This window comes from Capricornis sumatraensis, chromosome 4, assembly GCF_032405125.1.
Source record: "Capricornis sumatraensis isolate serow.1 chromosome 4, serow.2, whole genome shotgun sequence".
In the NCBI taxonomy this organism is placed as follows: domain Eukaryota; kingdom Metazoa; phylum Chordata; class Mammalia; order Artiodactyla; family Bovidae; genus Capricornis; species Capricornis sumatraensis.
In genome coordinates, this window is record NC_091072.1 from 83,017,369 (window position 1) to 83,045,027 (window position 27,659).

At 38.5% G+C, this 27,659-nt stretch overlaps 1 protein-coding gene across 2 annotated transcripts in view; it reads left to right on the forward strand.

The window, feature by feature from the left end:
* The first annotated feature begins 601 nt into the window (after nucleotides 1-601).
* Nucleotides 602-27,659, forward strand: part of YAF2 (YY1 associated factor 2) — a 75,247-nt gene continuing 48,189 nt past the window's right edge. Inside the window, exons 1-3 of one of the 2 annotated variants that reach the window (XM_068971152.1) lie at nucleotides 602-715; nucleotides 1,154-1,279; nucleotides 26,093-26,164. In XM_068971152.1, the coding sequence (XP_068827253.1) occupies nucleotides 690-715; nucleotides 1,154-1,279; nucleotides 26,093-26,164 (224 nt within the window). In that variant the 5' untranslated portion in view covers nucleotides 602-689. The remainder of the gene's footprint in view (nucleotides 716-1,153; nucleotides 1,280-26,092; nucleotides 26,165-27,659) is intronic. The other variant, XM_068971153.1, reaches the window with a different exon arrangement.

A 27,659-nucleotide genomic window follows, 5' to 3' on the forward strand; every position in this document is an offset into this window, starting at 1 on the left:
ATTATGTAATATAGAGGAAATCACCTAACCTCTCCTGAGCCTCAGTTTCTTTTCCTCCGGAATAAGGGCAACAATCCTTACTTGGTAGAGCATTCGCGTGCACAAAACCAAGTGGCTTAAAGCACCTAGCAATGGCGCTCACTGGTGGCTCCCGCCTGCCCCCGGGGATCCTTCGGGCTGGGGCAGACGCGCCAGGCCCGGAGAGCGGTTCTACCTGGAGACCGCGGCCGCGCATTCTGGTCCGGAGCCGAGGTGACCTCCGAAAGCCGGCCCACCTTGGCCCAGGCTTCGGGCGGGATGGCAGAAGATAACCCCGACATCGCTCGGGGGGCGCCCAAGGGAAGCGGGCGGCTCGGGGCAGAGAGGCGGTGACGGCGTTGGAGGCTGCGGCGGCCACCCCCACGCCGCCGTCAGCGAACTCCCCGCGAGTGCTGGGCCGCGCTGGCCGCGTTTGAAGTCTCCGGCGCGGCCGCTGGTTGGCTGGCGCGGGTCACGTGGCCCAGGCAGGAGTTTCCCCGACAGCTGGAGGCTGCGTGGGATCCGGCGGCGGCTCCGGAGCTCGGCGGCGCGGCCTTCCCCACCCCCTCCCTCCCTCCTCCCCCGCCCGCTTCCGCCCGGCTTATTATCCTCCTTATTGACAAACAGAGCGGCTGCGGCGGCGACTCTCGGCGTGCGTTTGTAGCCAAGTCATGGGAGACAAGAAGAGCCCCACCAGGTAACAGCGCCCGGGCCCCCGGGCCTGGACTGTGCAGGCGGCGGGGCCCTTGCGCCGGGCTTCGGGCGGCCGCCTCGCTCGCCGCCGGGGCAGCGGGGCGAGAACGGGGGCGGTGCCGCCGCTGTGCGAGCGCTGCCGCGTGAAGGGCCGGCGCCGGCCGCCCCACAATGGAGCCGCGATGGCGGCGGCTCCGGGTGTCCAGCGGCCCCGGGTGTCCAGCGGCCCCGGGTGTCCAGCGGCGGCGGCTCTGCTGCAGCCGCGCTCGCGCCCCCGCCTTCCTGACTCCCCTCCCCCTCCGAGCGGGAGCCTGGCGCGCCGGGGACCGGCGGGGCGGGGGTCGCGGCACTGGGGCTGGGGGCGGGGCGGGGGCGGCTGCGGGGCCCGGGCGCGGCCCGCTGGTGACCCCGCGCCGCGTCGTGTCCGGGTTATGTCCTGCAGGCCGAAGCGGCAGCCGAAGCCGTCCTCGGATGAGGGTTACTGGGACTGTAGCGTCTGCACCTTCCGGAACAGCGCCGAGGCCTTCAAGTGCATGATGTGCGATGTGCGGAAGGGCACCTCCACCCGGTGAGTCCCGGGCCTGCCCGGCGCGCCGCCAGCCCCCGGGGTCCCGGCGCCGAGGACGACCCTGCGGCCGCCGCCCCCTCCCAGGATACTGGCAGACCCGGCTGGCCGAGGCGAGACTGAGGTGGTGGCCGCGATAGGAACTGGGTCAGATTGATCACGACCCGAGCGATGCTTTGCGGTGAGGGTAATTGAAGAGACTGTAATGTTTTTTGCTGCCAAGAGAGAATAAATTATTTAAGGGAGGCATTAGCTCTACCGCGATTAATTTGTGTCGCTGGATGTAATGCCACCCCCACCCCCTCAACCGCACCACATTTTGTGGATGAAATAACGTTGGCTGCATTGTTGTGTTAGTGTGTAGGAATCAGAAATATCATGAAAACCTCTTTAGAAGCAAACGATGTAATTTAATTTCGTTCCTCAAAAAAAGTATCTGATTAGAGAATACACAATAGATTAAGCTTCCTTTTTTAATATAGACTCTGGAAAGGTCAAATCAGGGATTTGTGTAGTGTTTTAAATCTCAGTTCTCTAATGTTTTATAAATAGTTGGAGGTGAGCCCAGTCACAGGGACACATTTTTTTCCTGAAAGTATCTGAATATCTTTAGTTTGATTAAATGGCAATCTGTTTTACTATACAAATGAGATAAAATGATCTCTGCCTATTTTCAGTTTTTATTTCATTGTCAGCTTACAGTATGATAAGTTTTTTAAAAAAAACCACTTAAGTGTATTAAGTGGATAAAGAAGATCATTCAGGAGATTCAAAGTCAGTGACATTCTTGAACTGCCAGCACTTAGTTGCTATGATTTGTGGCCTGATATTTAGAGGGCATATATTTTTGATTAAAGTTTCTTGGAAAATGAATTATCACGAGTATACAAATGCAATATACTATTGCTTTTGAAAAGGCTATATGATATTAACCTTAGGGGAATATATTCAGTAGAAGTTATGATTCTAAAAACGAGGAGATATCTTGATTCTAATTAAATTTTAAATGTAGAGACATAAATGGTTATAAAAAACTTGAAATTTTAAGATTTGCTTATTGAAGCTAGCTGCTGTTGACATACCTGTCTTTTTGTAAACCATAATATGCTGTTTGTATAGTCTCATTAGATTCAATAAATTAAATATTTTCCTGATATCTTTTAAAAAGCAAACTTTCGAACAACTGCTAAATTCAAGGGAATGTAATAGAACATACGGAAAAGGAAAAAGCACCATTTGCTGAAATGAATGTGGTAGCTATTTTTGGACCCGTGATTTAAGTATTTTGAAAAGCAAAGTATCTTTATATCTTTTAGTTTATATAAGGTTTGATTTGGTTTACATTATATTTGTTTATCAGTGTAGTACTTTGTACTTTTTAAAATGCTCGATAAACAATGTTAAGAAAAGGCAGGAACTTTAATGTGGAGATAGTTATAATCTTAACTTCTGGTACCGTATTGTTGCTTTTTGTTGTTCCCTCTCTATGTTCTTGTAGCCATTAGAAAAATACTGAAACTAGAAGAGCCTATATGTTTATTTGCAGGGACAGCAAGGAAGGGGGGAAGCTGGTGTCCTACTCCACAGCCAGTCTTGGGGTTAGAGGAACCCTGAGAAATAGAGTAGGTGGTGGCAGCTCAGAAGAGAAGAAACAGGCCGAATACCTGGCACCTGGAAGAAGAAGGAATATAGTGCACAGGGGAGTTGGCCCAGGACAGAGAAGTGGGCCTAGTTTAAAAGAGGTTTGAGGCCCACGTTGGGGGCCCCTGACATTTTTTACCAGTACATCTGAGCTCTTATAGATCCAATTTTTAGTGGTGGAAACATTTCTTGAGAAGGACTCAGAGAAGCATTGTCATTTGGATTGAAACTGAAGAGGCTCTGGGCAACTCACCAGAAGTCTAAGGGACACTCTGTTCCTAAAAGTAAGTGTTCTACACTACGACCCTCTCAGCTGCTTCCTTCCTCTCTCTGAATTTGTCTCTTCTCTTTTGATTTTGGCCCTAAGTTAAACCTAAGAGCTCTAATTTCTCTGTTATTTGTTACTTTTCTCCCACTGTTTCTGAAATGCAGAGTGGAATCCATGTTTGGAGAGAACAATGGAACAGGGCATTGTTAATAGGGCAGATATTGATCGCACCACAAAATACCTGCCTGTCTGGTAATGTTGGAGATACAGAATTAAAGGACTACATGATACTTGGAGGAGCAGAAGTTTCAGTAGTTGGAAGAAATAATTCTCTACGACTGACATGTTAATTAGAAGTTAGGGTAATTTCAAGAATGAGGTTGGCGATTACCAAGGCAGGGACTGGATAGCTGCAGAGCAGAAGGAGGCAGTTTGCTAATGACTTGTTTGTGAGACTGACAGACGGGACTTCAGTCCCTTGGGTCAGACTGATCTTTGAACTGATTCTGTCTTAGTTGCCAAATGTGAGGCCATGTCTAAGCCAATCCCAGACGTTTGAAAAACTTTTCTTTTTAAACCTCCAGAGAAGATGGAGTCTGTGGTCTCCCTTTGAAGTCTTTCCGACAGTCTTTTTTGTTTAAAGGATATCTAGTTCAAATCCTTTTATATTGCAACAGAAGATCTTTTCCTTTGACAATATCCCTGGTAAGTCATGTTTTTCTGCAGAGTAGTATGAAATAAAATGGGGTTATGTTCATAGCAGAGTTTCAAGATGAAATGTGATTTGAAGTAACTTCAGTTCCTAAATTGTTAGCTTCTTTAAATGTATGCCATTTCCCCAGTTGAATTGCAATTTTGTACTTGCTGGCCTTAATTAGTTTAAATTTGATTAATTTAAAAAAATCTAAAACCTAAATAACTAGATAGTTCCAGTACTGAAAATTTTATACATTGCTCTTTTGTAAGAGAATCAATGACAAATGTCAGTCTGCCAGGAAAAATTGAAAAAATTACAGTGACAATTACTATTAAAAGTGCTACACATTTTCCTTTATATTTCACATTCTTTTAAGGCAGTAGTGTCTCAGATATAAGTCTAAGAAACTTAAAAAAATCAATTATCAGAGAAAAAGAAGTAGTATAGTATGTGTGAGGTAGTGCAATCAATGTGTTGAGTTAGAGTGGTATTTTATTGCCACTTCATATAGGAATGGAAATTAATGCTTAATTCAGATTATAGATATTTGAACATGAAAGTTGATAGAGCTGTTTGGTTTTGAACTGTGATCTAAATGAATACTTACACAACACCTAGCCCAGAGCAGGCTTGCAAATGTAATTTCGAGTATAATAGGTAGTGTTATATTTTCTCAGGGTAAATTGTATTAGTTCCTTTGGGTTTCTCAGAGATGTTATAAGAATGATGAGAAATATTTCATATATTAGCAAGAGCACTAGGTGCTATAGTAGGAGTTTGACCATGAATTCTTATTTTTAACCACTTCAACATTCAGCAATGTTTATTGAACATCTTATTTTGTCCTGGGGTTGAGCTAGGTACTAGACTTACAGTGGTGAACAAAATACATACTTGTTTCTTCTATAAAATTTTATGATTTGCTGTCAGTTCAGAAACACTTTGAATTGTACCCAATTCTATACCTGAGGTCATATTAGTAATTCTTTATGTGTGGGCAGAAGAGGTGAATTTTTATTTTAAAAAAATAGTGTTTATAATTAAATACAGCATTATGGTTAGGGTTTGACTGTTGGTAAAAAGAGTGATTTAGTTTCTATAAAATGGAAGTAAGTGATAAAATGCACATTTTTTTGAAGAAACCTTAAACCAGTTATCATCTGATAAAAATCTTTTCAGTGTCATTGTTGTCATGCTTGCTTTCTGTCTTCTAATTTGAGGCTTGGCACAGATTTCATCTAGACTCTTGTGTGAAAATGTGTAGAAAAAAATTGAGGACCATCTCAGGCAGTCTGTTTTTCAGAAGTGCAGGGTTCTCAGCCTCCCTTACCTGAGGAACCTTTCCCACCACCACACAGTTATTGTTCATAGACTTCTGATTCTAAGAGGTTGGCTTGTTTGTTTTTTTCTCTACATCTTGGGTTAGAACGATTTTGTTGTTTACAGAGGAGTTTAAAAGTGATTAGTGTTTGGTTAGTAGTGGTTTTCAAAATGTGAACCCCGAGAGTCCCTAAAGACTTCTTAGGGAGTCTGTAAGGTCCAAACAGTTTCCATAACCATTCTAAGATGTTGCTTGCCTTTTTCACCGTGTTGACACTTGAGGTGGTGGTGCAGAGTTAATGCTGGAAAACATTGTTGGCTTGGGGCTCTGCTGATGGCTCAGTGAATAAGAATCCGCCTGCCAGTGCAGGAGACACGGGTTCAATCACCGATCCAGGGAGATTCCACATGTCTTGGAACAACTAAGCCCATATGCCACAACTGCTGAGTACTAGAGCTCTCTAGAGCCCAGGAGCCACAAGAGACGCCGCCACAATGAGAAGCCCCCGCTGGCCACAGCTAGAGAAGAGCCTGTCCAGCAGTGGAGACCCAGCACGGCCAAAAGTAAATAAATAAAATTATTAAAAAACCCAAACCTGCTAGCTCTTCAGTGGCGCCGCACTGCTGTATTCATTGTAATCTTCACCACCACACACATGTCATAAAAATAATGCTAGTTTCACTTTAGAATATCCTTCATGAAGCAATACAAATGATTAATTTTAGAAAAGTCTTGTCTCTCAAAATATTCTGTCTGATGAACTGGGAAGTACAAGTAAGGCAGTCCTGCTGCATACCAAAATCATGTGGTTGATTCATGGGAAAGCATTTTTGTAGTTGTTTGAGTTTTGAGCAGAACTAGCTTTTTTGATAGAACAATACTTGAGAGAATACCTGGCAAACTGTGGTTATTCAGACTTGGATACTCATTAGATATTTTCTCAAAAATGAACATAGTCTGTCTCTTCAAGGAAAACAATCGATGGTATTTGTTGCCAGTGAAGAAAACTGAGCTTTCAAGTGAAAAAATTTGAAAACTTGTAACCTCTATATTGAGTTTAAGAGCTTCCTAGTACTTTAAAGATGAGATTGAATGGTTATATCAACAAATATAATTTCTGATACTTTATCATAAAATTTGCTATCATTTGGAAGATTTGCATAACTCAGTAAACCAGTATTTCCCAATTACCAGTGTATTATGTTATAAAACCATACATAGATAATCCACTTAAAATATAAAAGAACCAGTGGATTTTAAGGGAACCCTATGAAAACTTCACTGATGTGGTTCCAGATTCACATGCAGCTAACCTTTGAGAAACAACTCCTTGTTGTGTTTTTATGTACATATCGAAGAATATCCACAGTTATCTGAAAAGGCTATTAAAATATGCCTCCCTTTCTCAACTACAAATTTGTGGGAGTCAAGATTTTCTTCGTATTCTTAAAAAAACACATTGCATCAAATTGAATGCAAGAAACAATACGACAATCCACATGTCTTATGTTAAGCTGAATAGTTGAGCACCACTAAAAATACACAAGTACACAAAGTTATATTTGTTAAGGAAAACAATAGTTTTTTTTCATAAAAATATATTAAAACATTTTAAAATGAAGTAATATATATTTAAATTTTTCTGTTTTTATTTTTAGTGTAGTAATTATTTCTTGGTTTAGATAAGAGCTTAGATAAACAAAAGCTCTTTTAGCTTTTACGAGTATAATGAGATCCTGGGACCAAAATACTTATGCACTACTGGCGTAGAGTTTTACTACCTTGGGTTTCTGTATGCAGAAGATGTCCTTCATCAAGCATTCTTTCCTTTTCTTTTGTCCTTAGTTAAATGACAGCTCTCAGACATAACCTAGTGACCCCTAGTGACCTAGTTGTTAAACTCAGAAGCCTAATCTCAAGTCTTTTTCATGACATTTCAGCAGTATTTGATGTTGGCAGCCTTTCCTAAAAATGTAAGTTCCCCTTCCGTGACGTCTCTAACACTCCTTTTTCTTAGTTTTTCCTAATACATTTTGAAATTAACTTTTGCTTACCCAAAATTGACTTCTCTCTATTCCTTATTTTGTATAGGGCATAAGCTTTATGGAGTTTCATTGTTTCAACTTTGATTCATCAACATTTGATCTCAATTCATCATCCTCCCTCATGTCCAGTCTTCTTTTGGCTCTTTCTCAAATCTGTCCTTTTTACAGTTTTTGTTGTTAGAGTTAAGAAGCCAGTATCATTTCTCTCATGAGTTATTGGACAAATGGATCTCTTCTCAAGAACACTGCTAATGTTCTCTTCAGCACTTTTTTGAAACCTATGGGATTATTTTGATTACTGTGTATTAAAAAACAAATTGAAATCTTTCTAGTGACTGCTGAATAAAGGTTGAGCTCTCGAGCATGGTATTCAAGGCCATGACAACCTATGTCTAGATTGCCTTGCTAGCTTCAGTTCTTGCTATGTATCCCAGCCAGGCCTGTGCTGCATCAGCACTCAAGTATTCCTGTCAGATGGTGCTTCTAAAAAGAAGTCCTGTGGGATTGCAGCCATCCCTGCACCCACTCCCACTATCATATTGATTCAGTGTATCTTTTTATGTGTATGTGTATGTGTATATAATTACTTCCACAGAACACAGTACTGTGTAGATGTTTGCTCTCCCCAGCAAGGACTATCTTACTTTGCTATCTCTGAAGCTAGTAAAGTACTTGGAACATTTTAGGCATTTAAACCTTGTCAGTTAATGTTCTTTTAAATTTGTTACTATTTGCCACCTGGCATTGGTTTTCCAGTAACTTTAGAGATTATCTTTGTAAAAATATGATTAGATTATTTTGTCATAATTTGTTAAGTATATATTAATCCTTCGTGCATTAAAAAAATTTTTTTGCAATTTTGCCATATAGTAAAAGCACTATTTTTACAGTTGGATTAGTAACTGAGATGAGTAATTCTGAGTATTTGTTTAAACATGGAAATAGTATTTTTATAATACAGTATTTGTTTATTTCAAAGATCAGATAGAAACAGAGCTTAGCACATGTCTTATTTCTATTACCATATTTTATTTGTTCTTATACACATTCTTAAAAGCATGTATGTGTACAAGAGAAAATACAACTTTTATCTCAGTTTTAGTACATTTTTAGCTTTATCATTTTTTGTATTGACATATAACATGTTTCATGTTTTAACATTATTTCAAGGATGATATTGTACATGAATACCTTAACATTTTTAAGGTTTAACTTTGGAAAATTCTGTGTTTATTATCTCATTTACACCCTTTTATTCAGGTCTTGTTATTCACATTACTGAAATTTGCATAGTATAGAAGTACTTCTTGACTATACTGAAATCATAAAAGAGTACAACATATTATCAAATATTTTTTATTACTTGATTAAATTGTAAGTTCTCCATTGAATATTCAGAGTTAAAATAGTTGATATCAAGAGCCTATCAGAAACTAAAATATACTGAACATAAATTTGTAATATTTGAGATTGTTTAATTAAAAAATAGTTTAGAATTCAGATTTTTGCATTTGTTTGAACTGTACTGACTTTAAAATTAACCAATGGAATGAATTAAATTTAATTATAATTAAAATGGCACTAATTTTTACCTTATGATTGAGGTAGCATTGTTTTATCTATCAACATTACTTTTAAAGATAAATCAGTCGTACAAATTAGCAGGTACCTGTGTAACTATAGAAATTAGTTGTTTTTCAGCCACTAAGTCATGTCCAACTCTTGCGACTCCATGGACTTGCACACCAGGTTCCTCTGTCCTCCTCTGTCTCCGGGAGTTTGCTCAAATTCACGTCCACTGAGTCGGTGATGCTATCTATCCATCTCATCTTCTCCCACTTCTCCTTTCCTGATAGAAATTAGGCAGACATTTAAAAAAAAAAGAAATTTCCCTCATCTTGTGCTTCTTTTCTATTTCTAATTTTTGTGAGTCAAGCTAAAAGAACTAGTCATTGATATCTTTCTAGAATTTGTTATTTTGCCTGCTTTGTTAACTGCTTCTTCAAAATCCAGTTCACATACATAGTCTCTGTGCCATTCTCCTAAGTCCATCCAAAGCTTGCCTTCCTTTTTGTCTTTGTTCATACCTCTCATTGTGATGTCTAACTTGAGCATTTCCTCATAAACCCAGGATTGGTTTTGTCATTCTCATGAAGCTGAGTATTTGAAAAAGTTGGAATTCTGATACAGTTTAAGTCAATACTTGGAAAAGAAACCTTCTGTATGCATGTATGAATTATTGAAATAAATGATCAGAAGTGAACAGAATCTAGATTCTTAAATCTTCAATTGCATAACAAACACATTCCTGTTGTTCGTTGGGCAACATGTTGTCATTGGACATGTACCGTATGCCAGAAATTATGTTAGGCCTATAGAATTGTGGATGAGACACCAGTTCCAGCTTCTAAGAATTTGAAATCTAGCAAAGAAGATGCACAGTATTTGCTAATGAGTAAACAAAAGAAGGAATTTAAAATTTTACAATATTGTCTAGTTTTTGGACATATAGTTTGTACATTCAAGTTGAGTATAAAAACAGTTACTGCAGTGGCCACTAGTAAAGTGCTTTTGGTACAAAGTGTGCTTTAACATTGTGGCCAATTTCCAGTTTGATTGATTACCTTTCTCCTAAGAAATTTCAGCCAAATGAAGCTGCCACTTCATTGTTGGGTAAAACCCTCTTTCTCTTTATATGTGTATATATATGTATATGGGTATATATATATATGCATATGTGTATAAATATGTATGTTTTTAAAAGGGATTGCTGTTTTTAACAACATGTTTTAGGAGGAGAAGGGGTTGACAGAGGATGAGATGGTTGGATGGCATCACCGACTCAATGGACCTGAATTTGAGTAAACTCCAGGAGATGGTGAAGGACAAGGAAACCTGTGTGCTGCAGTCCATGGGGTCACAAAGAGTCAGACATGACTTAGTGACTGAACAATGAACAACAGGAGTATGTTTCCTATGTAGTTGAAGATTTCAGAAGACTAAGATGGTTACTATGAAGACTATGACAAATTTACATAGGATGGATTGGATGAGGTTTATATATATTTTGTACTTATCCCAGGAACCATCTTTTTTTGAGAGTAAAATAATTATAGGACTGCATTATTAAACTTAATGTCTCTTTTCTCAGCCGTCTTATTGGTTGGTTATATTGGCAGTGATCTTCATTATGGCACTCAGTTTTTGTTTTTCTAGCTTGTTTGTTTTTCCTTTAAAAATGTTGAGAAAATTGAGTTAATTTCTGTAAAGCCTTTATCATTGTGGCTGGTACAAGTAAGTACTCACTAAATATTTTTTTAAAAATTTGTAACTTATTGCTAGCAAATTAATTCTTGGTTATTATAGGTTGTTTCTGTGGGTAGGAATTCAATAAAAGCAGTATCATTAAATTATTTATAATTCATGTAGTGCTTTACTGTGTTCAGAATGCTTTTGTTTATTCTTCCATTTGCTCATCAAGCCACCCTGCATTCAGGAGAGGGAGATGGTCATCTAATAGTTTTATTGCTAGAAGCATAGAAGCATAGTTTTTTTTACTTCTAAATAAACCAAAGAAACACAGGTTTGTTTGACTCACCCTTCTGTCTCTGATAAAGAGGTTTATGAAACTATTTTATTTGGATGAAAGATTTGCTATTCCTCTTTCTTTCGAAGTTAGATATCTGGCCAACATACTTTGGTACAAGATTGGCATTCTTTGGGGTATCAAGTTTTCATTCAGTGAAACCTGAGGTGTTTCTTTTTTTTTAAAAGACACATTTTCCTTAAATAGTGATTTTAATAAGTTGTAAAATATTATGTAATTGTGACTTAAAAGATAAATTATTCATTTAACAAATATTTACTGAACACTTAGCTGTGTTTTGTTTATTGGCTTTTATTCCTGCTAAAATCTCTACCTTTTGTTACATGATATGTGATCTATGATTGATCAGTTTTAAAAGATTCAGTAGAGATTTCATTCTGTAATATTGTTTATTATGGAAATTGACAGAATTACTGAGACTTTTAAGAGCTGCCATAGTGTTTAGTCATTTCCTGAGAGAAGCTGTTTTTTATTTCTTGAAACCTTAATGGTAGAGGGCTTCCTAGATGGCTCAGCAGTAAAGAGTCCATCTGTAATCCAGGAGACGCAGGAGACTGGGTTTGATCCCTGGGTCGGAACTGTCCCTTGGAGGAGGAAATGGCAACCCACTTCAGTATTCTTGCCTGGAAAATCTCATGGACAGAGGAGCCTGGTGGGCTACAGTCCACGAGGTCACAAAGAGTTGGGCACGGCTGCGCGCACATGCACCTAATGATAGAGAGAGAAGGTAGTCTGCAGAGGGATGTTTTGAGGGGTATGGGGCAGAGATGTTGGTGTTAAAACTTCTGAAATTGTCGAGGCCATTATTGTTTCCATATCCTTTTGTTTGACATTTTCAGCTCAGTTTAGAGGATTCTTGTTGCACTGAAGTCTAGAGAACTGCCAGGTAACACATAGCAACATGCTGGGTGAGGTCTTTTCTGTGTGTCGGAACTCATAGCTCTAGCTTAGTTTCTTGACAAGTAAGAAAACAGGCCTGGAAAGATTGTGACCTGTTCAAGGTCAGTAGCTGGTTAGTGCCAGGTTCAAATGTTTGGATTTCTTTAAGTCTTTTTTATTACCTTGCTGTGGTAGCTTTAAATTTGCTAGCAAGTAGTTTCTTAAGGATTTCTTCTGGTGAATTTCCTATGCCTGTAGCTAGTGTTGTACACCTTGAAAACTTCTAACATTAAACCTACTACTTATAACTAATACAAGAACTTATGTTAAAATTTGGGCTAGCATTATACTGAATGAAGAACAAAATGGCTGTTGTTTTCCTTATTTTAGGTAGTATTTTTGAAGTTAAAATGTTAAACTTCATTTTGATGTCTTCTATAATAATGGTTATTGTGCTATATATTCTGACTTCTTTGATACCATAGTATTTCTTAGGAGAAAAATCCCAGTAAATATTATTTCCCTCTTTTATTTGTGATACAAATACTAAGAATCTCTAATAGTATAATAACAAATTTGAATGTTTGTGTGTGTATGATAAAAAAATTTGTACAGTTCTCTGATAATTTTTAGGCATGAGTTGAGAGTCACTTCATCTTTACATATTTTATAGTCTGATCACAGCTCTTTTATACAATATCATCCTTTATAGGATATACTAATGATGATAAAACTACAGCTGCAGCAAGTAGATAATATTCCATGCCAGAGAAATAGTTGCTCAGGAAGTAGGGCTCTATGTGTATTTTCAGAGTAGGCAGAGTTGTTTTAGTTGTTTTTCATCTTTTTCCATCCTTTTATTTACTTTTTGTCTACCCAAGGCCCAGAATCTGCTTGGTAATGATTTATAGCCTACTTTCTGAAATGTTCTGATTCCTTTAGGTTCTTACTCCACCAGCAGTTATTCCTTTATTAGAACTTTCATGTTTTAGGTAATCTAAATAAAATAATACTTTCAAGTATGAATGTAAATAACCTGAGCATGGGGGATAGAATTATTTTTTTTCTTTAAGACAGTGACTCTTTTTGATGATAAAAGTACTACATATTTATTGAAGATACTAAAGCATAAGGAGGAAAATAGGAATGCCCACCCATTATGACATCTCTCCAGCCAGAGAGACATTAGCACAGCATTGAATGCACAGCCATCCATTCTTGCAGCTGCACTGCTTGTTCAGGGCTAGCTCTGGCAAGCCTCCTTCTGCAAGCTGCAGGAAATAAGGAGTAAGGAGGAGACGGGTTTACTGCTTAGAATCAAGTAACACGTTTCTTGGCGTAGAGAGAGCTGTTTTTTCCTTTAGAAGGGTGCAGAGGTTTTGAATTGTGCTCTTTGGAGCCCGGAGATCTCCTGAAGTTGCCTCAGTGGCTGCCAATAAAGCAAACACGTGGGGCTTTGCGTTCCCCTACTCTACTTCAGCCAGATCATCTGTGCTCTTATACATTTTGTTGTTCAGTTGCTCATCGTGTGTGACTCTTCGTGACCCCATGCATTGCAGCACGCCAAGCCTCTCTGATCCTCACCATTCCCGAAGTTTACCCAAGTTCATGTCCATTGCATCAGTGATGCCATCCAGCCATCTCATCCTCTGTCATCCCGTTCTCCTGCCTTCAGTCTTTCCCAGCATCAGGGCATTGTCCAACGAGTCAGCTGTTCGCATCAGATGACAAAAATGCTGAAGCTTCAACTTCAGCACCAGTCCTTCCAATGAATATTTAGGGTTCATTTCCCTTAAGATTGACTGACTTGATCTTGCTGTCCAAGAGAGTTTCAGGAATATCCTCCAGTACCACAATTTGAAGGCATCAATTCTTCCACTTTCTGCCTTCTTTACAGTTCAGCTCTCACAACTATAGGTGACCACTGGGAAGACCATAGCCTTGACTTACACATTTTACTTACTAGAATTTCTCTTAATTTTTATTTCCTAAACGTGTTCCACTGTCAGAACTTTTTGAAAATCGTTGTCCTGTTCCATCCATTCTACCACTCAAATTCTGTTCAGCACAGGCTGGATTAATTGTGACTAGACTTCTTAGCCTCACATTTCAAAGGGAAGAGCTAATACTGACTTTTGTATAGTGGTGGGGGAGTTTGAAGCTTTTCCCTTTGAAAAGCCTTTTTCTTTCTCCCTCCTTCCCTGTTCCTTTCCTTTTTGTTTACCTTTCTTAGACATTTTTGCTCTTTTTTTTTTTTTAAGACCAAGGCTGGTAAGGCCCAGAGCTCTAAAATCATTTATTAGATGCATAATGAGCAATGCAACTTACAGGTGAAAAATACCTTAAGTTCATAATGTCATCAAGTTGTACTTTATGATAAAACTTAGTAAGACTATTTCATCGTCTATATGAACGTGGTTATCAGATTTGCTCAGTAGACTAGTTTTTTGTAAACTTCATGTCTCTGGTTCGCACAGCAGTTTTTTGGTTCCTTGGTAGTGTACATTTTAATTGTAATCTTGCCACCTTCCACTTGTGTAGAGTTTCATTATACTTCTTTTTAGTGCAGGAAAATATATTGTTTTAATTTTTTCAAATGTGTATTTGTTTTTAATTTTTGTCTGTACTCATTATGATAACAAAAAGCAAAACAAAAGAATGTTGATATTTATGAGTTGCTTGCAGTTATGTAGTATAGTGGTGAAGAGTTTTGATTCTGTAACTCATCTTCTCGGACTTACATATTAGTCTCCACTTACTGACTATGTGAACTTATGAAAGTTAATAACTATGAACCTGTTTTTTCATTTGTAAAATGGAGATGATAGTAACAACCAAGGGTGGTTGTAAGGATTAAATGAGATAATTTTTGTAAAGTACTTGGCACAGTGCCTGGCATACAATAAGTCCTCAGAAAATATTAGTTGAAACAGTCAAATACCTGAGTGGTGATATCATAGTAGACTTGTATATAGGGGTATAACAATCCCTATTGTCAAATGTGTGGGTTCCAGTGGGGTGACTGACAAAACCAGAACAAGTGTCTTCTACTGAAAAATAATATTTCATCAGATTGCCTCAGGGATGTTTTCTCCTCTTACCTCCTTCCACCTCTCTCTCTTTCTTCCACCTCTCCCTCTTTCTTCTCCTCCTTGTGTGTGTGTGTATGTGTATGTGTCTGTGTGAAGCTGATGTGGACTGTCATAGCAACATTTGGACCTCACCAGTAAAAGTTTTAACCTCTAGGAAGTACTTTGATAGTATAGTAGTGGTAAGGAGTTGATATAGACTTAAGAATTGAATAGTTAAAAACAGCCTTTTTTTTTTTTAAACTAAGAGTAAGTGTATTTTCATGTATTTGCGCAAACTCCAGGAGATAGTGGAGGACAGAGGAGCCTGATGTGCTGCAGTCCATGGGGTTGCAAGGAGTCCGACATGACTTAGTGACTGCACAGCAGCAACAAGTCTGTTTTCAAGGTTGGATTGACAGGCAGCTTGGTCATGGTCTTTTTTGGCCGCTGTGACTTCTTGTTGATTATATTATTTCCTCTGCTTCATACTCTCCTATTCGCGACAGTTTCTTTCTTATTCTTTATGACTGCTCAAAGCATTATCTCTCTCAAGAAGCATTTCTTTATCTATTAGGCTACAATGAATGCCCTTTCAATTAATCTTAAAGTGTTCTGTGCAAAATGTGGTGATCATATTTATACAGTGTACTGAGAATATTTCATTTTGCTTCCCTGAACTGTATTTCCTTGAGAATAGTGCCACTGATACTGGGTTCACATTTTAGTTTAAATCCCAAATATGCCATTTATGGTCATATAACCCTAGGACTCTGTGTTGATGATTAAATGTGATAATTGATATAAGAAACTTAACATAATTTTTAGTTAATAACAATGATAATAATTGTAAATGACATTAATAAAAGATCCCAATGTCTGTCATTGTGTCTTGCGTGAAAGTTGCTTAGCCATGTCCGACTTTTTGTGACCCCATGGACTACACAATCCATGGAATTCTCCAGGCCAGAATACTGGAGAGGGTGGCCATTCCCTTCTCCAGGGGATCTTCCCAACCCAGGGATCGAACCCAGGTCTCCTGCATTGCAGACAGATTCTTTACCAGCTGAGCCACCCGGGAGGCCCATAGGTACTGACAATGCGTAACTGAATTGCAAAGGCTCTTTATCATTTATCTGGTTCTATTGTTCCTTTAAACTGTTTGCCACTTGTTTTTAAGAACATTGACATCATTTCATTTCATTTTTTGAACTTTTGAGTTGGGTAGAGTATTTACTTCATAAAAGAAACTTGTCTTAACCTAAATTACCTCATAGACTTTTGCAGCAGTTCAAAATGTTTTCTTTTGCCATCAAAATAATGCATAGTAGAAACCAGAGCAGGTAGCATTTTATTCTGTTTAAGTCATGCTTACTGTTTGTTGAATTTTAACTAGAGGTAGAGAAACCATTTGGTGGAATTCATTGCAGTATGCTAGGCAAGAGACAGTAGTGGTCTAAACAAAGTTAATGCCAATAGGAGAGAGAAATGAATGGATTCTAGATATGTTAAGGAGAAAATATATAGGCCTTGATGGATGGTTCAATATAGTTGTGGAAGATAGGAAGTTGGGTTTTAGAGAGGAAATTTAGAGAGTGTTCAGAGAGAAATTGAGGATAAAACCCAGGATTCTGGCTTAGTTATACAGCTAGGTAAATGGAGATACTTTTCACTGAAAGGGAACAGGAGGAAGGACAGATTTTGAGCAAGGAATATTCTTTGGAAGGACTGATGCTGATGCTGATGCTGAAGCTCCAGTACTTTGGCCACCTGAGGTGAAGAGCCGACTCATTGGAAAAGGCCCTGATGCTGGGAAAGATTGAAGGCAAAAGGAGAAGGGGGCAGCAGAGATGGAGACCGAAATAGCATCATTGACTCAGTGAACATGCATTTGAGCAAACTTTGGGAGATAGTGAAGGACAAGGAATCCTGGCATACTGCAGTTCATGGGGTGAGAAGGAATCAGACGTGACTTGGTGACTGAATAGCGACAAATGGGTCACTTTTAGATATGTTGAATTTCAAGCATATGAGAGAAATATGAGAGGGTAGATATATGAGGCAGTTGGATATGTGGTGCTTACGCTTAGGAAGGAAATCAGAGCTATAAGTGTATGTTCAGTAGTCATCAGCATAGATGACCAGTTGAAGCCATGAGAGTGAGGCAGATCAAGGAGAGAATAGATTGAATAGCATGAGAAAAGAGAACGTAGGACAGAAACTGAGAAACACCATCACTTCCTTAAGGTAGAAGAAAAGCATCATATAAAGAAGAAGAAAGAAATGGAGGAGAAAGGAAAATTAACTAGGGAATAAAAAGCCCAGGAGAGAGTAATGTTATAGGACTAGAAGGAAAAGAATGTTTTCAAAAGGAGAGGATGTGGTTGGCCATGGCAAAGGGCTTTTACTTTGTCAGAATCTTAATTTTTCCTTTGCATTCTGTGTAATGTTTATTTTTAACAAGTGTTGCATTAACATTTATATTTCAAATTGTAACAAGAATATAATCCTGCATAGTGCTTGGGCTAAGCTTTCCATGATAGTCTCAACAATTCTGAATTATATCTATAGATTACATAAAGGAGGTTATGGATGTGAGAGTTGGACTATAAAGAAAGCTGAGCGCCGAAGAATTGATGCTTTTGAACTGTGGTATTGGAGAAGACTCTTGAGAGTCCCTTGGGCTGCAAGGAGATCCAACCAGTCCATTCTAAAGGAGATCAGTCCTGAGTGCTCTTGGAAGGACTGATATTGAGGCTGAAACTCAAATACTTTGGCCACCTGACACAAAGAGCCTGACTCATTGGAAAAGACCCTGATGCTGGGAGGGATTGAGAGCAGGAGGAGAAGGGGATGACAGAGGATGAGATTGGTTGGATGGCATCATCAACTCGATGGACATGGGTTTGGGTGGACTCCGGGAGTTGGTGATGGACAGAGAGGCCTGGTGTGCTGCGGTTCATGGGGTCGCAAAGAGTCAGACACGACTGAGCGACTGAACTGAACTGAATTGAACTGAATTGATGGTAGATCAAGAGACGAGTAAAATTATGTTACTCTTTCAAGGAATAATGCTCTAATTATCTAGTTAAATCTGTAACTAAGCCTCTGCGTTTACAGGTAACTCCTGATTGTAGCTCTAGAAATGAATAGAATTAATTTAAAAATTGGGTCCATGTTGGTATCAAAAATATTTTAAGTGGTAAGTATATTAACTTGGAACACTTTTGGAAAATTGCATTGTTAATTGTGGGAGAGCTTGTATAGTTTGAAGAAGTCCTTATCTTCTGTTTTTAGAAGGAATGAATAATAGTTTTAGATTAGCTTAGTAAGCAAATCATAATACTTTTCATACAGTTCTACAGTTTGTTTGATCTCGAAAGTGATAGCCATTGTGGGGTATGTTGAATTTGATGTGATCCATGATTCAGATTTTTTTTTTTGGGCAAAATAATTTTGTGACCTTTTAATAGATGCCCTAGAGAAGGAAACAGCAACCCACTCCAGTATTCTTGCATGGCAAATCCCATGAACAGAGGAGCCTGGAGGGCTGCAGTCTGTGGGGTTGAAAAAGGGTCAAACATGACTTAGGGACTAAACAACAACAAGCAGATATATGCTAGCTAGATATAGACAAGCAGAGATATAGCTAGATATAGATAAGCTCTAATAAGCCCATTTGTGGGGTATCTCTTTTGAGAATGTACGTTCATTTCACTATGATTCAGATTTTATGATTGCTGAATTAATAATATTTAAAATATAGTCAGTAGGTTGCAAACTATTACTGTTGACCTCAGACTATTTGAGATTTATTGTTAGAAAAGTTTGCCATTGTTTTATAAAATCAATTTTACACTGAAAATATGCACTTGTATTTTAGAGATGATTATTAAAAATTGAATTGAAAATGAATACAGGGCTTAGAATCTCATTAATTTTAATATTACAGTCAGAAAAGGTGAGAAAAAAGGATGAAGTTGCAGAGTAAAGGTTAGACTTCTTTATCATGCTGACATTCAAAATAGTTAGCTGTTTGTTGTTTTTGTGTATTTAACTTGGATACTGACTATAATTAGCATATGAAGGACTAATGCTCCTGATATTTTGAACTAGGATCAGGAAAATGTTTCCTTGAACTAGAAACTATTAAGGATAGAGGAGTGAGTGAGTGAGTGGGTGAAAGTTGCTCAGTCTGATTCTTTGGGACCCCATAGACTATACAGTCCATCGAATTCTCCAGGCCATACTACTGAAGTGTGCAGCCCTTCCCTTCTCCAGGGGATCTTTCTAACTCAGGCATCTTCCCAACCCAGGAATTGAACGGGAGTCTCCTGTGTTGCAGGCAGATTCTTTAACAGCTGAGCCACAAGGGAAGCCCAAGAATACTGGAGTGGGTAGTCTTTCCCTTCTCCAGTGGATCTTCCTGACCCAGCAGTCGAACTGGGGTCTCCTGCATTGCAGGCAGATTCTTTACCAACTGAGCTACCAGGGAAGCCCCAAGAATATGGCACCCCACTCCAGTACTCTTGCTTGGAAAATCCCATGGACAGAGGAGCCTGGTAGGCTGTAGTCCATGGGGTCGCTAAGAGTCGGACAGGACTGAACGACTTCACTTTCATTTTTCACCTTCATGCATTGGAGAAGGAAATGGCAGCCCACTCCAGTGTTCTTGCCTGGAGAATCCCAGGGACAGCAGAGCCTGGTGGGCTGCTGTCTATGGGGTCACACAGAGTCGGACACGACTGAAGTGACTTAGCAGCAGCAGCAGCAGATGCTGGGAAAGACTGAAGGCAAAAGGAGAAAGGGGCAGCAGAGGATGAAATGGTTAGATAGCATCACTGACTCAGTGGACAGGAATTTGAGCAAATTCCTGGGAGATAGTGGAGGACAGAAGGTCCTGGCATGATGCAGTTCATGGGTTGCAAAGCATCAGACGTGACTTAATGATTGAACGACAACATATTCACTTTCTACAGAAGTACCTCATTTTAAGATATCGTTTCTAAAATGTGGTGCTTAGTTAAAGGACTAGGGTGTTTGTCAAATTAGGAAGATCAGAATATTGAAGCTCAATTAATGTAATTAAGGTATCCTTAGGAAGAATGACTAGAATATAAAGTGATATAAAACGCAAAACCACATAGCATTATGACACTGGATAATTGGTCATGTTTAGCATAGTACAGGGTGGCTAAGAGTCGGAGACGACTGAGCGACTTCACTTTCACTTTTCACTTTCATGCACTGGAAAAGGAAATGGCAACCCACTCTAGTGTTCTTGCCTGGAGAATCCCAGGGATGGGGGAGCCTGGTGGGCTGCCGTCTCTGGGGTCGCACAGAGTTGGACACGACTGAAGCGACGCAGCAGCAGCAACATAGTACAGGAGGTGGTAGGAAGTGAGAGATGCTATTTGGCACTTGCTAGAATGGTGCTTTATTCTGGAGTTGTAGTAATGTAGGCTTCTTTATATTAACTACATCTTAAACTTAAAAATTAAAAAGCTTAGCTTGTAGATAACAGCAGCCAGTTTTCAGGGCTGCACACTTAGACTGTGTGCACTGTGAGGGTCTGTAGTGCTTTGACTCTGTCCAGATGGGTTGATGTGGGGAAGGAAACAGACCTGGAAGATGACGTCTGATTTGTTAGCAGTTTGAGGAGGTTCTAGGTATAATTGAGTTGGGTCTTATCTGCATTAGCCTTAGGTTGAATTTTCGAACCTAAAACCCAAGAACCAAATTCAGAAATAGGCCTCCACCAGTTGGAACTCATGTATTCCTGTGAGTTCCTTTTTGGGCACCAAACTGATACTCACTTTGCAACTTTTAGCTTAATACTAATTACTTTGTGACGCTCTCCATATTAGTTACCTATTGCTGTATAACAAACTACCCCAGAATTTAGTGGTAGAAAACAATCAGCATTTATTATTCTGCCTCCCTCTCCCCCATCCCTTCAGTTTAGCAGGTGGCTCTGGCTCAGGATCTCTCAGGCCCAACTATGGAGGAGGGATCCATGTCCGAGCTCTCATGGTTTTCAGCGGCCTGAGAACGCCTGCCCCCAGTTACTCACACAGCTTGCTAGCAGGCCTCTGGTGGAACTCTGGCTGTCACAGCATGACAGCTTACTTACCTCAAAGCACCGTATCTGGTGAGAGTTGCGAAAACAAGAGCCACTGTCCTTTATAATCTAATTTTGGGAGTGATATCCATTACTTTGGCAGCTTCCCTGGTGGCTCAGATGGTAAAGAATCTGCTGCAGTGCCGGAGACCTGGGTTGAAGCCCTGGGTTGAGAAGAACCCCTGGAGAAAGAAATGGCTACACACTCCAGTATTCCTCCCTGGAGAATTCCATGGACAGAGGAGCCTGGTGGGCTACGTCCATGGGGTTGTAAAGAGTAGGACATGACTGAGCGACTAACATTACTTCTGCTAAATTGTGTTCCCTAGAAGTGGGTCACTAAAGTCAGCCCATACTCAGGGGAGGAGATTACAGAAGGGCATGCATACCAGGAGGTGGGATCATTGTGGACCGTCTTAAAGGCTGCCCGCCACAATGTCCTTTAAAGTTGAAAACCTTTTTTTTGTTGTTGTTATAGAATTTGTTATTGATAGGAAAGTTTACAGAGGAAACCCAGAATATAAAATGGTTAAATAGAGAGCTGTTCTGTCCAGAGCAGGGGTTTTAGGAAGCTAGAGCTAACCTACTAGCATCCCTCCCCTTCAGCTTTTCTGAACAGTTTGAATATTAGTATGTTTACCATCTAATGTCCATCAGGAACATAAATATATACTATTTTCCTCAACCTTTCCTTTTATAATTTGTTAGCAGTTGCAGTTCTAAGATTCTAGCTTATAACAATCAGGCTTTAGAACATGAAAAATGTTTCTGGCAATTTTAATAGTCTGGGGAGCTTTCTTTACTAGTAAATCTAATGGAATACCTGATTTTGTAATATTAGCAGATATAATTTATATATTGATAGGATAGTGATAGTGATTTACTTAGTAACTACTGTCTACAATGTTTTCTTAACTATTTCCAAATTGTATGTATTTTTAAAAAAATCACAGGTATATCAATGATATTTGTACTTCAACTTCAATATTAATGTGCTTCATATCTCTTGCATACTGCAAATCGTGATTCCTAAGTGAAGTGAAAGCCACTCAGTCATGTCTGACTCTTTGGGAACCCATGGGCTATACAGTCCATGAAATCTCCAGACCAGAATACTGGAATGGGCAGCCTTTCCCTTCTCCAGGGGGTCGTCCCAACCCAGGGATCGAACCCAGGTCTCCCACATTGCAGGCAGACTCTTTACCAGCTGAGCCACAAGGGAAGCCCAAGAATACTGGAGTGGATAATCTATCCCTTCTCCAGCAGATCTTCCTGAGCCAGGAATCAAACTGGGGTCTCCTGCATTGCAGGCAGATTCTTTACCAATTGAGCTATCAGGGAAGACTGACTCATGATTCCTAATGAATACCATAAATTAACTTATTTTCTTTCTCTTGCAGTTTAAAGAATATAATCTCAAAATAATAGTACAGTTATCCTTGTGTACCCATGGGGGATTGGTTCTGGGACCTTCTCGGTTACCAAAATCTGAATATGCTGCAGTCCCTCATATGTAGGTTTAGGATTATTAATGGCATATTCCACAAACCTACACATCCTCTTGTATATTTTAAATAATCCCTGGGTTGCTTATAATTCGTAATACAATATAAATGCTCTGTAAATAGTTGTTAGCATGAGAAATTCATGTTCTGCTTTTTGGAAAACTTAGTGGAATTTTTTTCTGAATATTTTTGACGTGTGGTTGATAGAATCTGTGGATCCTGAACCCGTGATACAGAGAGCCAACAGTTAATACAGACAATAAATCTCTAAACTTAGAATTTTTTTAGTAGTTCTTTGCAGATATGTAAAATCATTTGAAAATAATTCCATTTCTAGGTGGATATGTTACAGTTTGATAACATGGTTAGATTCCAGGCATGGTTTTTAAATGCATTACTTAACTCCAGTACTTTGGCCACCTCATGCGAAGAGTTGACTCATTGGAAAAGATTCTGATGCTGGGAGGGATGGGGGAAGGAGGAGAAGGGGACGACAGAGGATGAGATGGCTGCATGGCATCACCGACTCCATGGACGTGAGTCTGAGTGAACTCTGGGAGTTGGTGATGGACAGGGAGGCCTGGCGTGCTGTGATTCATGGGGTCGCAAAGAGTCAGACATGACTGAGCAACTGAACTGAACTGAACTTACATTTTTATTAACTTAATCCTCATAACAGTTCTGTGAAGTAGGTTCTGTTTTTACCCCTATTTTACAGATAAGTATAGTTTTTTCATCTTGATTTTAGGTTCTTTATGTTAACAAGAAAATAATGCTGGTTTTGTTTGTTTCTTTGTGAGTTCATGTAGAGCTAAAGGATAAAGCTGAAGGAAAGGAAAATTTAATTAACAGATTATCTGATGAGCTTGTTAAGGAACAAAGAAAGATGACAGTTTCCGTAAATAACATTATTTAATAAGTAAGTTTACCGTTCACTTTTGACCTTATTTTACTTAATTGAGCTACACACCTCCCCCCATATTTATGAACCATTACGATGTCACTTAAGTATATGTGAATATATGTATAATATTAAATTTTAATATCTGCTAAAGGATTTCACATCCTCCGTTTACCATGAACAACTTTCTACAACTATAGTACCTTACTTTAGAATTGCAAACCTTATTTGAAAATTCGAACATGTACTTGGAATCACAAAACCAGTTGTCATTTAAGTTGCTTCCAGCCAAAACATAATATCTAGCAGTAGTGGAGGTGATGAAAGTTAGCTAACTTATTTTTTTTTCTGAGCAGTTTTTTTCCAAAAGCTCAGGTTGAATTTTTAGAGTAGATTCTCATTAGTGAAATGCTTTATTAGGTTCTTAATTACTTATTAATCTTTTTGTGGACCAGCATTATAATTGTTAGAACTTACAAAGGATAGTTTTGAGTAGAGTATTTAATTTCTGGCATTTCTTTTCTAAGCTATTCTAGTAAAATCCATTTTAGTTAAACCTATGGCATAATAACAGCAACAAATAGCTTTGAATGCTGGTCTCTTAAGTGACCTTCTAGGTTACCTTAAAATATTTTCAAGATATTTTAATTCTCAAATTATTTTAAAAAGTACATTTGATTTTATTTTAAATTCACAAGATCTTAGTCTAAATGAAGACTGTATGTGTTGCTATAAATTAAAATTGGAAATTATTATTTAGTTCTTAATGAAAAGTTTTATACTAGCTTATACTGTAAGGATAAAATATTTGAATTATTGCTCCTCTATCAGTTGTGTCAATCCAAACACATAGGACCTTCATGCCATGCACTGCTTCACACTTCAGGAAATATAAGTTAACTAGGAATCTAATTTAAACTAGATGATCCTTTTGGACTTTATCTCTATATTGCAGTTAGAAACTGAGGTCTGTGTAGTGCCCCTGTTTGCGTGAATGAGTCATTTAAAAACTAATGCACTAATTGCTATTATTTTTTAAAACTCAGATTTATATAAAATGGATATAGTTTATCCAAAACAAATTGTATCCTTAAGTGAGAATCTAGGAAAAGTCTTGACATGGTGCTGTCCACCTTTACTAAATGTAAATATTACCTCATAACAAGATTGAAATGCTAGATTTTCATTAGAGTTACATTTTAAGAATTTTTTTTAGAATTACATTTTGTTTTTGATGAATTAATGATTTTATATACCATCTTACCCTGTTTACTCTTAAAGTAGAAGCTATGCATTTAATTTTTTCCATAGAAAGAAGAACCATGAAACCATGTTTTTTGAAGGTAGGAAATAATTTTTAAATAGCAGTGTAATGAGAAAAGGAAGACTGTTACTGAAATATATCTGTATCTTCAATAGAAACTAGTGTTTGAAGTCATCACTACTATAGCACATCAAAATGAACATGTACCTGATGAATATGTATTGCTGCTGCTGCTGCTAAGTTGCTTCAGTCGTGTCCGACTCTGTGCGACCCCATAGACGGCAGCCCACCAGGTTCCGCTGTCCCTGGGATTCTCCAGGCGAGAATACTGGAGTGGGTTGCCATTTCTTTCTCTAATGCATGAAAGTGAAAAGTGAAAGTGAAGTCGCGTCCGACTCTTAGCAACCCCATGGACCCACCAGGCTCCTCCATCCATGGGATTTTCCAGGCAAGGGTACTGGAGTGGGGTGCCATTGCCTTCTTCGAATATGTATTGAGTTAAAGGTAAAAGCAATCTTCTTGTGTCCCTGAAGATAAAGTTCTATTGAGGATACCTTTCTTTTGTTAGAAATAGTTTTTTTTGGTTTGTTTTTTAATGACAGGTCCAATTTAAAAAGTATAACAGTTAATCGAAAATATTACTGTACTACTTTGTACAAGTGTTTACATTAAAATCAGCGTTATTATTTATCAGTGGCCTGGCATTCGTAAGGGCTTCACAGGTGGTGAAGTGGTAAAGAATCCGCCTGCCAATGCAAGAGATGTGGGTTTGATCCCTGGGTCAGGAAGATCCCCTGGAGAAAGAAATGGCAACCCACTCCAGTATTCTTGCCTGGAGAATCCCCATGGACAGAGGAGCCTGGTGGGCTATAGTCCATGGGGTCACAAAGAGTCAGACATGAGCATAGCACAGTGGCATACTTAAATATATGTATGTGGTTGGTTTGTTATAGGTGACAAATGGTTGGTTATTTTAAAGATTTATTGAGTGATGAATGGGCATTGCATTGATGCTGTTTATCTGAAGTGTTATAGATTGTTAATCTACTGTAGTGGCCTCTACACCCAAATTCAGCCTATGTTAATGACAGTGCCTAGTTAAGAAACAGTAGATTTTGATCAATTAATTACCCTTTACGGATATTAAAAAATGATGGTAGTACTTTAGTGAGACGAAATAGTCTGATAGCTGATTATTTTATAAATTAAAATGTTGCTGTTGTTCCAGTAGAGATTTTACAATGAAACTATTCAAATCATTTTCTTTTCCTTATGTTTCTAATAGTGCCAGAAGTTTCTGTTGACTTTATAGTTATCACATTGTTTCTGTATTTACTTTGCTGTGTTCATGTATAGTTATCTAATTTGCAGTCCTTTCCCCTGTAGTTCTTTATGTATTAATCTCAAATAAATTTAAATAATTTTCTTATTCTGATAGAGAAGAAAAAGCTGGATCACTTACCAGTAACTGGAGTTCTCCTATTGGGTAATCTCCACAGATCCACATTCTTTGAAGTTATTGTGAATGCCTCGTGGACCATGGGACTGTTGAAATTTCCAATTTCAGGAAGGTAAGCAAGCACACTGAAGCATGTCTCTAGCATCTCCCAAATCCCCTTCCCTCAACTTTCTTACATATGCGTCTGTACTGCATGCCCCCTCAGTTCCAGTGGATGCCCGTCAGGAAGATTCTCATGCTGGACAGAAGGGCAAGAGAGGTGGATCTGTGAGGGAAAAGACCCAATAGGATAACTCAAGTTACTGGTAAGTAAGCTAGTTTTCATGGACTTGAGATTTTTTTTTGCCCATTTCTTCTCTTTAGGAGTTCATTTAATTGCAAAGAGAGGAAATGGTTTGGGATAGTTTCTTTTTGAAAGTTTTATGTGGATTATGGTATTTATTGTATAGATGATAAATAGCTAGTTCTTAATGGACATATGAATAAATTTGACATTAAAGTACATCATTTACATAATAGTTTATGAAAATTGTGTATTTACTACCTTTTGGTAAATAGTGTAATAGTTCTAAAGCAATATGAGGAGCTATATGTTGAATTACTTTAGTTCTTTTGTGATATTGCTTTTATTGAAGTAGATACTCGTACTGTAAAATTTCTGCTTGTGTCTAATTTAGCCAAATTCTTTTGACATTGTACTGAACAGCAAGAATAGTTTTACATGAATTGACCAACACTTCTTACTGATATAATTTTCAGTGTACCTTAAATTTCATTGAATGTATGTTTGGAAATAATTTAAGGTATGTTGCAATTATATTTACTACTTTGTTGTTTATAATGGATAGCCTTATTAATGTGAAGGGTAACACAGTTGGTTCACTGTGAGCTCTGCCTCTGTTCCTAACCCTATATATTTGTATAAATGTTAGAATTGTATAGAGTTCCTTGCTTCCCATTTCTCTCTTACTCACTCTGTATTGTTACCAGTTAACCATTTCTAAAAGGCCACTTACATTACATAAAGAGCCGTAGTGATGCTGTGCTCTTGCTGTTTTATAAAATTTCATCCATAGCTCAGTACTTAGGGCCTCTCATAATCCAGTCCTATCCTGTTTATCCAGCCTTAATTTCTTCAATTTGAAACTTTCGTTTTGGTGTTACCTCGGCATTTATGCTTTAGCTTGTGCTTTTCCGTTTTCTTCAAATGCTCTTGGAAAGATCCATTCTGCTTCTCTATATTTTAAAGTTGAAGTTAAGTCCTACCCCTTACGTATATTGTTTTATGCTGACATCTCTGTTCGTCTGTTTCTTCAGTGAAAAAATGAGATTACTATGAGGCTTGAATTAATTAATTAATGAAATGTACTTAGAATAGTGACTAGCAGCACATACTAACTTCTCTTATTAACTATTATTTGACCATAGATTTATCTTAAATATTTTTATGATTGTACATATAATTCTTACCTGTATGACACAGTTTAGCTTTAAATATTAGTATCAGGTTGTACCAATAGATATTTCTTCTGATATAAAACTCTTACTCTGACTTGTATGGTCTTTGACAGCAAGTATAGGCTTTTATTGGGCTTCCCTTGTGGCTC